Source organism: Hypomesus nipponensis, chromosome 13, assembly GCF_054491055.1.
Source record: "Hypomesus nipponensis isolate SF chromosome 13, ASM5449105v1, whole genome shotgun sequence".
Taxonomy (NCBI): domain Eukaryota; kingdom Metazoa; phylum Chordata; class Actinopteri; order Osmeriformes; family Osmeridae; genus Hypomesus; species Hypomesus nipponensis.
This window is the reverse complement of record NC_140373.1, coordinates 11,743,854-11,753,626: the sequence shown is the minus strand read 5'-3', so window position 1 is coordinate 11,753,626 and position 9,773 is coordinate 11,743,854. Positions and strand designations below refer to the sequence as shown.

Genomic DNA, 9,773 nt, shown 5'->3' with positions numbered 1-9,773 from the left:
AATACATCTCAGCTACCAGACACAGTGTAAATACATCTCAGCTACCAGGCACAGTGTTAAGTAACCACATCTCAGCTACCAGACACAGTGTAAAGTAAATACATCTCAGCTACCATCTCCACTTCTCTCCCCCCCTTTCTTCATTCTTTCCTTCTGCCTCTTTTTCTCCCTCTTTCTCTCTCCCCTTGCTCTCCATCTCTTTCTCTCTCTCCCCCCCACCCCCCCACTCTATCTCCCTCCTTCTTCTCCAATCAAACCCGGCCATAAATCCGGTCTCCATGCGGTCTCTGAGGGGCCGGGAGAGGTGGAGTGTGACAGTAAATTGAACACAGAGACTGTGTGTCTTTGTAGTAAGTGGTCGTATGATGAGACATGCTCTATCCAGCAAGGTTTAACGCAGTCAAAGAGTAATCGACAAAGCCATTTGAGAAGTTCTGGGTGAGCTACGATGCCGTTAAGGACGTGAGAGGCGGAGGGGAGCCAGGCAGACAGAGATGGAGTGAAGGGTTGTTCCATAAAAAAGGCATTGAGTTCCGACCACTGTGCAGGCAGCATATTTCAAAACAGACACATTAAATAAGACCCATACGTAGGCCTGCACACATGTACACACACACACACACACAAGCAAATAAAACTGTACCACATTATATCCCCTGCTCTGCCCAGGTTATTTACTGCAAACATCTTGATCTGTGATTATAACACAGGGCAGTATAATGCTATCAGAAGAGGTTGCAGCGATGACAGTGTTGGCATAGCCTATCTACTTAAGGTCCTGATGGTTGCAACTTGCTAGCCTTCCATACTTCACACGCGCACGCGCCCACGCGCACAGACACTAATGTAGAACCCTGCCTACCACTGAGAACTAGATTGTAATTGCCAATTGCAAAACAACAGTTCAGTGTCTAGCGCCCTTGTCCTTTAAAAAGAAACACGCACAGAATCCGTGTGCTGACGAATCAAGTGAAGCTGCCATTATTGTCTCTGATATAAAGTTACTTCTGAAAAAGCTGAATGTTGCAACGCCAAAAAAAACATTTTAGGATTAAAAAACAACAACAGATGTAGCCATTTTTTATAGTATAGGGAACTAGTGGAGAAAACGAATTTTCTGCGTTCCGTGCTGCCGTCTCCATGACAGCCACTGCACATGTTTTAACTGAAACGCTGCCACACTGCCACCTAGTGGTAGACGACGGAATATCATTTACTGATCGACAGTTCAGTAAAATCGTCTTCGGTAGTAGCCTACATTTTCTTTAACTGTCTTAGTCTATTATGGCAATCCATAATGATATGATTATTATAATAATGTGATATAAATCCATATGTATTCGCATAAGTGGAGGCTAGGAGCAGTGAAAGAATCCTAAAGCAGAGTATTTCAGTATTTCAGTCTGACTGTGCGTTTTTTTTTTTTTTCTTCGGTGAGTAGACTATAAAAATTTCAGCACTTCGCCTTGAAACACAGCAGAGAAATGGGAAAGAGATTTATGGTTTTGAGATAGGTCTGGCCTTAGAACTGCATCAATAATTCAGATATTTGCAAGCTCGTTCATAGGCCATCAACTTTAGTCTTGAATATCCATTGCTCTTGTTTTTGGAGAGCAGGTTAGCAGTCGTAAGGTTTAAATCATGAATGCAGGTGTGTGGAAAAATAATAGAATTCTTAAGTAGACTCTGTAGAAATAGAATTACCTCTACAACTCCGTTTTGGGGGTTACGTGTGTGATATGTGTGTGTAATGGATACGTGTGTAGGTGTGTGTTATATGTGCGTGTGTGTTTGGGATTGTGTGCGTTTACGTCTGTGTGGGTTTGTGTGTGCGTGACGCTTATGTCTGCATGCGTGTGCGTGTGTGTAATTGACCATGTGATGACAAGTACATTTCAGAACAGCCTCGAAATAACCTCAAAGAGGGACAAACTCACGAGCACAGAGATCCCCATCACCTTAGCTTGAGTCCAGACGTTCAGACACATCTGCGTTCCCGACACAGACAGTTTGGCAGTTCCGTTCTCACTGTGCGACCCGTTCTGCTACATCGGCCTCTGGGAGAGGTCGTGACCCCAACTCCAGGATGATATCTGGATGACTGTGATGATCCCTGGACCTGCTGGAGCACACAGCAGCAGCAGCACAGGGAAACTCAGAGGCTCATACAAGTGTGTGTGTGAGTGGGGGTGAGTGTGTGTGTGTGTGTGATGGTGGTGTGGTATGGGGGAGGGGGGATGCCAGCAGGTCAATGAGGAAGAGGGTGAGAGAGCAGGCTGGAGGCTGGATGACCGTCAGAACCACACAGGCACGACTCAGACTCAGGCACTACGAGCGCGTCACAAACAGACAACTCTGATGATGCCTGAGATTGTCTATTTACCTTCCCAGACAGCCCTGACTATTATCAGCCATAAGCAACAATCTTCCCTGTCAAACATCCAATTACTGTATCAATCCCGGGTCACTCTACTGCCTCTCTCTCCAACCAGACAGGCTGGTCTCTCAATCACACTGCATTACAAGCCATTACACAAACAACTTCCTGCTCATGGCGTTTGGGCCTTTTGAATGAAACACAAATCCTCCAAAGAAAGCAAGGGAGGGATGGGGGGGGTGGGACATACAGAGAGAGTGAGATACAACAAGAGATACAGAGAGAGATCTAGAGAAAGACAGAGGGAGAGAGAGAGAGAGAGGGAGACAGAGAGAAAGAGGTAGAGAGAGAGGGAGACAGAGAGAAAGAGGGAGAGAGAGAGAGGGAGACAGAGAGAAAGAGGGAGAGAGGGATAGATAGAGAGGAAGAGAGAGAGAGAGAGAGGGAGACAGAGAGAAAGAGGGAGAGAGGGATAGATAGAGAGGAAGAGAGAGAGAGAGAGAGGGAGACAGAGAGAAAGAGGGAGAGAGGGATAGAGGGATAGATAGAGAGGAAGAGAGAGAGAGAGGGAGACAGAGAGAAATAGGGAGAGAGGGATAGATAGAGAGGAAGAGAGAGAGAGGGAGACAGAGAGAAAGAGGGAGAGAGGGATAGATAGAGAGGAAGAGAGAGAGAGAGAGCGAGAGAGAGGGAGAGAGAAATGAATGGATAGATAGAGAGGAAGAGTGAGAGAAAGAGAGAGAGAGAGCGAGGGGGACGAAAGAGGCGGAAGAAGACGTGCCTGTAAAAGGAGGATGAGTCGACCACTCTCACTCAAGTTCAATTATGCTCTCGCCTCCCAGGGTGCAGCTCACCAGGGGGCCTTCCAGGAGTCTGCCACAGCAAAACACTATTAATCACACACACACATGTACACTAACACAACTAGGCAGACATGCACACCGACAGACGTACACACGCTCACACCTGAAACACACACACACACTTACACACATTAACGTAACAGACACACACACACAAAGTGAAACAGCTAACAAGCTTTAGGGAGTCATCTGAATAATGTACCAGATAATCCACCACGGGCCTTTAGAATAACGACACATTAAAACCAGGTTTAAAAGCCACCACTTGGCGGCCGTGGTGTCTAATCCTGGCTCTAAGCTCTGGTAAAAATAGGGCTGGGAGTAGCTCGCATCCAGAGAGCAGTCAGGAGATTAGGTGGAGGGATTAGCTGGCCGTTTGTTTTCTAAGAGAGCCCGCTGGAGGCTGGCGAGGAGAAGCTTGGAACTGTTCCGTCCTCGCCTCGTCTACCCAGCAGGCCTTGCAGCCTCGAGCCTGTTACTCTATCAGACACGCTGAGCAGACAGAGAGGAGAGGGGAGGGGAGGAGAGGGGTGGAAAGGGGAGAGTGATGATGAATCGTGGCTTCAAAGCGAGGGAATTAGATGAAGGAAATGAGGGAGAGTACTAGTAAGATTGTGTGTGTGTGTGTGAGTGGGATTGAGTGAGTGTGTGTCGGTATGTGTGAGTTTGATTGTGTGTGTGTGTCTGTGTGTTAGACGTTTCTATCCATCACATCTTAGGTCTAATGATTCCACATAAACTGCCATGTAGAATTCCCAGGAAGAGACTCCTTTCTGTAAGTCTTCCTCTCTATCCATTTCTTCCTCTTTCCCTCTTAGACGTCTCTCTCCCTCTCTCTTCCTCTCCCTCTTCCTTTCATCTTCTTAGAAGTCTCTCTTCCTCTCCCTATGTCTCTCTCTTCCTCTCGCCCTCCTGCTGGTGTTCACACAATCCCTCTCTGTGTAGGCTCTTTCCCCCTCTCCCTCTGTCTTTCTCGCTCCCCCTCTCTCCCTCCCTCTCTCCTGCAGGTGTTCACAGAGTGGACCAGTGGCAGGTGGGGAGATGACATGTCTGTGTTCAGCCTTTCAAAGCACCTTCAGTCTCTGCTGTGATACATCTCATACTTGCATACTACTAAAGCAAATCCCTGGGAACCAACACTCTCAAACCGTTTGGATAAACAGAAAAAGAAAAAGGAGAAAAGAAAGACTGGAAGAAAGATGGATATCATTGAATGTAGGACAAGATGAAGGGGAGTACATTGTACAATCCTCTGTAAACCAGACACACATCACTGCTTTATCCTTTAATGACAAGTTATGTAATAATAATTAATATGTGGTCACTTCATCCAGCACTTTAGATTTCATAAAGTCCACAGATTAAACAGCACTGAAACAAGATGTCAGATGTCATGAAACAACTAATCTGGTGCTGGATATTGTCTAAGACATCACTACCAGGCAGAATACAGTATAATCAAACAGCTCGATCAACAGTCCTAACTTGAGTAATTGGTTAAATAATGTATGGATGTAATAATTGACTTAATGATGAATACTACTGACATGAATAATGTCCTACTTTTAAATTTAAGGACAGCACACACATTTTTAAGATTCTTATATTTTTATTGTATGCTGCCCACCAAAGTAAATTCCTTGTTGTGTAAACTACTTCTAAAACCATTACTAATAAAACTTACTCAGATTCAGATTCTATTCTGATATGCATACCATGAAAATTCCACTTTAACAAAATTCAAAAATTCAACTCTGCGTTACAGAACACCGTACGCGGAAAAAGAGAATGGGCTCGCGCAGATGTGACGTCTCACCACATATAGCTCCAAAAAATAATTTTAACATTTTAACAGCACAATACATGTCTTGGTTTGAATATCCTTTTTGCGAGGGCATTGCGCTTCCGTCAGTGTTGCCAAGTTTGCAGTTTTCCCGCGGAATTGAGCTACTTTTGAAGTGTTGCCGCGGGTTGAATTTGTGTACGCTGGTTCGGTTAGACCTATTTTGCATGCAAATTACATTAATATCTTTAAATAAAAATCTATATTTTAAATGAAATAATTTGTTTGCCCAAATCTTACCAAACTGACTCCAGATCTGCACATACACACATGGACATGGGGCACGCCCACATACACACGCGCACTGTGCGTGTGCACACGTGCCTAATGCTCTCAGTCTCCTGAGCAAATCTCCTGAAAATGTTTTAATGCTGGCATACTAAACATTTGGTGTTACTTTGTAGATATTACAATAGATTTGTCAATGATAGCAATGCTGTTGGACTTTAAAAGCAGTGTGTATGGTTTGGCAGGGGCATATTTTGAGTTCTGATATTGGGTTGGTTTTTGGTCTGGTTTTATTGGCCATTGGGCTGGTTTTGGGTTGGTTTTGATTGGCCATTGGGCTGGTTTTGACATACAGACCTGGCAACCCTGGCTCATCATAAACGTTTTCAGCAGTCCAGCTTTAGTCCCGCCTCCCGGTATAAAAAGGAAGCTGCGTCCTAACAAAGGATTACTGAACTCACCGGCTCAGCGGAATCAGAACTCGTCGTCTTCCTCCATAGAAAAATCATTTGTCAAGAAGGTAGGCCTGCTGTGAGTCCATTTATTCTTGTGTTATGTTAGTTATAAGGCGATACACATTCAGAATTACATGGTTGTTTTCTTTCGTCACCTGTGTTGTATTTAAAGAATTGTTTTAAGGGTATTGGTATCTTTTAAAAGCATTTTGCTTTGATCTAAGGCCGAAATTACGCGTGTTTTAAGTTCGTGGTTTTTGTCTTGTAACCTATTTATAACGCCTGTAAGCAACATTTACTTCTATTCGCTCCTCATGAGGCCGGGCTGGTGCACCCGGAGAAAGTACACGCATGCACACCGGTAACTTCCTGCTGCAGTGTAGCGCAAGGTATAGTTTAAAAAAAGAAATAAACCATTATTTGTTTCGTTCTTCATGCGTTTGAACATGATTTGAAGGAGGATGGGGTTGCATGTTCAGCATGGATGGATCACATTTAATGGCGATCTGCGTGTACGCTAAACAGTGCTGACACGTCAGACAAGCTACAGTAGCCGGAACACAAAAGGCAAGAATGAGGAGGCGCTGTCTGATGTGGGCCCGATCAGGTTGCGGGAAGCCTTTGCCACGTGATTGTCTCTGAATGAGTTGTTTTCTGATGTGGATGTAGCTTAACATTTGGGTGGTGAAAATTAGTTTGTGTTGTATACGAAACTCAATATTGGTGCCGCCAACTGAAATTGAGTATGCAATCCTTGATATAAAAAGCTAGCTAGCTACACCACACACGCGGCATGATGCAAGTAGCTAGCCGGCTAGTTTCAGCAGCATGGCTTTTTCCTCGCGGGGCGTAGCCGAGTAAAAACGGGTGCCTGTCTAGAGCCGTCTACTACAGTGAAGTTTTTGAAAGCCAGAAGGCCTGGTCAAACTTTGGATGGGTGAAGCGATTCAGTGACACATATCACCATGTCTAACTACTTGGCTCTATATTGCTGGTGATGTAACGGTAATGTGCTTAGGTCTCACTTAACTCCGGTCCAAGCATTACCACATTATAACCACTCATGTTGTATCTCTAAAACGTTCGTTAGTATCACTCATAAGCATAAATATGAACATGCATGTTAATGTGTAGGCTACGGCCATTGAGGGGCACGTTAAGACAATTTGACCTGGCACAAGATGACGACAAATGTCAACAGTAGTTAACCTACTTGGCCCTTGTGGTGGCCAGTATTTCTCACAAGGATAGATTTGGTATTAGTCCAAACTCCGGGATTAGACATGCGCAGCAAAGAGCGTTTCTAGCCATGCGCTAAGAGTTGGTGCCGTCAGAGATTAGCTAAATTACCTTCACTGTAACGGATCAAATGTCTACACCGGAATGTCACCTGTCAAACTTCTAACGACAAGTCTGAGGGTCTAGTTGAGAAGAGGGTCTGCGGTTACCGGGTTTTGCGGAGCCGTTAATGATATTTCAGTTGTAATGGGGTCGGGGGCGTCAGCACCTGCCACCGGCCCCCAAGCCGAATGTGCCAAATGCGCTGCAGAGAAGACGTAAGTTGCTTGTCTTGGAAGTTCTAACGAGTTTTAATGGTCTTGCATCACTTTCTCTTTCCCTTCACGCCCTCCCTTTGCTTGCAGCACCATGTCTAACGAGGAACGTACATTTATCGCAATCAAGCCCGACGGCGTTCAGAGGAGGCTAGTCGGTGAGATCATCAAACGGTTCGAGGTGAAAGGATTCAAACTCGTGGGGATGAAATTCCTGCACGTAAGTTACATGGCGAAATTCACTGTAAATGTAATTTTAGTTCAGATACAGATTTCTGTGATGCAGGTTTTTGACCCAGCCAACAGGTATTTTACAACTGGAAGTTAAGGTTATAAAGTGAGTCAGTTGTCCCCTATTCCATACATGATTCCACAAGTAAAGTGGCATGAATAATGTGCTGATGCAACCGTTTACCAGCTGTCCTCTACTCCACAACCAGATTAGCTATTTTTAACCAGAGCGGTGCTTAGGCTGAGTTCTGATCCATTCTGGTCTACGGTCAGGAAATCTCCTCACGACCCCAAAGACCTGGATAGTCCATCGCTATAGGAACTGTGATCGGCATGGCGATGGTGGTCACTTCAGGCTGTCCATGCTACAAAGCAGGATTGAGGGCTGCATTTGCCCCTCTGGTCTTAACTCCGGACTTCGGGTTTTTGAATGCTACTGCAAGCAGCTTCAACTCCTGAATTGTAGCCCTGTCAACTGATTAGTTTGTCAAGAGCTTCATCTGTGAGTTGTTGCATAGAATCTTTTAAAGTTCTGTAGCCCTTTTGAAGAACACGAATCACGACCGCCAAGGACTGGTGACATTTCGTATGAACGAATGACTTTCTTTAATCGCCCCATCAGTGTATGTGTGTGACCGCCCAGTAGATGAGAGCTCATGGTGTGTGTTGTCTCCAGGCCTCAGAGTCTCTGCTGAAGGAGCACTACGATGACCTGAAGGACCGGCCCTTCTTCCCCAGCCTGGTCAGCTACATGAGCTCTGGTCCCGTCTGCGCCATGGTGAGTCCAGGCTCGGCCGTAACGCCACACATTATAGGGTTTGTTGTTTTAAGGGTCTGCCGATCCCATTGATCGGGGGGGAAGAAAAAAAAAATTTGCTGAAAGAACTAGCTCTTTCTGGTGTGCCGTCAGTTCATATAGAATCGTTGAAATGTACCGTATTTGTATTCATTAACATGTGATGCATGCATAGTCCTTATTGACGGTACAGCACAATCAAGGTTTAGGGGTGTGTAGTTCTAACACAATATTTAGGAACCGTCTGGTTTCATCTTGAACATGTCTTTGGTGATGCAAACCCTCTCGAATGTTTGTGACCGTGGATGCTGACCTGGTGTGTTTCTGTCCTGAGGTGTGGGAGGGGATGAACGCAGTGAAGACTGGCAGAGTGATGCTGGGAGAGACCAACCCTGCCGACTCCAAACCAGGAACCATCAGGGGAGACTTCTGCATCCAGGTTGGCAGGTGAGTGATCAGTCCACAAGCCAATCGGTGCCCTCTGCTCCAGGCAGCACGGTCATGACCCAATCGCTATCCATTTACTCCCATGACAACCAGCTACATGTTAGCAACTTAGAATTTAGGATGAGGAGGGTCTGATGAATGCTACTGGGTGAGAATGAGGGTCTAATGAGGAAGGCTGCTTTCTTGACTGAATCTTTTCTCCCACCTGTAGGAACATCATCCATGGCAGTGACTCTGTGGAGAGTGCCAAGCACGAGATCGGCCTGTGGTTCAAACCAGAGGAGCTGGTCAGCTACACAAGCTGCTCCCACGACTGGCTGTATTAACTGGTCTGAGATCAGTCGACCCTCATCTCCCCTGATCTCATCCCATTGAGCTGGGCACACTAACTGATCCTGGATCGGTGTCCTCGGACGTGGTTTAAACGGGGCTTCTCTGAGAATCTCGCCACCTCCCCAAGTGTTCTGTGTGTCTGCATCAGTGATTGGTCCATTCCAAGGTTCCCATCCCAGTTGGCTCCATTTCAGCGTTACATTCCTGAAGGCACTTAACGCACCGTTGAAATTATGTTAGACTATGTTTTGATTCCATTTGTCAAATGGCAATTTACTTTCCAATAAAACGCAAACAATCCCATCTGTTTGCCATGAGCTTTTCTATATACACTTACTCTTAGCTCTCTAGCCTTATATGTATACAGTATCATGGATGAGCACAGCTTAGTGGCAGGTCATAGGTTAGAATTCCCTCTACAACTGCTAAATTCCTTTTAGATTCCAGATGGAAGAGGTTAATGCTATGATTACTGCTTGTCGGGACAAACCACCCTCCATCTTCAGGCCCATTTGCCTGACAACAGAAAGGGAGATTAGCCAGACCCGTAATCTCAATTTGAGATTTAAGTGTAGATTTGAGGCCTTGCAAGGTAAGTGAACTGTTGACCTAATGGTGGACTGAATCACAGGAAGGGCAGGGAGGTC

General features: G+C 45.5%; 1 protein-coding gene across 3 annotated transcripts; it reads left to right on the top strand.

Moving 5' to 3' along the window:
* The first annotated feature begins 5,683 nt into the window (after positions 1-5,683).
* Positions 5,684-9,429, top strand: nme2a (NME/NM23 nucleoside diphosphate kinase 2a). 3 transcript variants are annotated; one of them, XM_084670171.1, is made up of 5 exons: positions 5,684-5,831; positions 7,410-7,539; positions 8,227-8,328; positions 8,681-8,793; positions 9,005-9,429. In XM_084670171.1, the coding sequence occupies exons 2-5, from the start codon at positions 7,414-7,416 to the stop codon at positions 9,117-9,119; spliced, it is 456 nt and encodes a 151-aa protein (XP_084526297.1). In that variant the 5' UTR covers positions 5,684-5,831; positions 7,410-7,413; the 3' UTR covers positions 9,120-9,429. The 3 variants fall into 3 exon arrangements, with proteins under 3 accessions (XP_084526297.1, XP_084526298.1, XP_084526296.1); XM_084670172.1 differs by having other exon boundaries at positions 5,727-5,842; XM_084670170.1 differs by lacking the exon at positions 5,684-5,831 and adding an exon at positions 7,100-7,322.
* Positions 9,430-9,773: the final 344 nt, after the last annotated feature.

Coding starts and splice junctions, on each gene's coding strand:
- nme2a (XM_084670170.1), top strand. CDS start 7,252: ATGGGGTCGGGGGCGTCAGCACCTGCCACCGGCCCCCAAGCCGAATGT. Junction 7,323..7,409: donor AAATGCGCTGCAGAGAAGAC/GTAAGTTGCTTG, acceptor CTTTGCTTGCAG/CACCATGTCTAACGAGGAAC. Junction 7,540..8,226: donor TGGGGATGAAATTCCTGCAC/GTAAGTTACATG, acceptor TGTTGTCTCCAG/GCCTCAGAGTCTCTGCTGAA.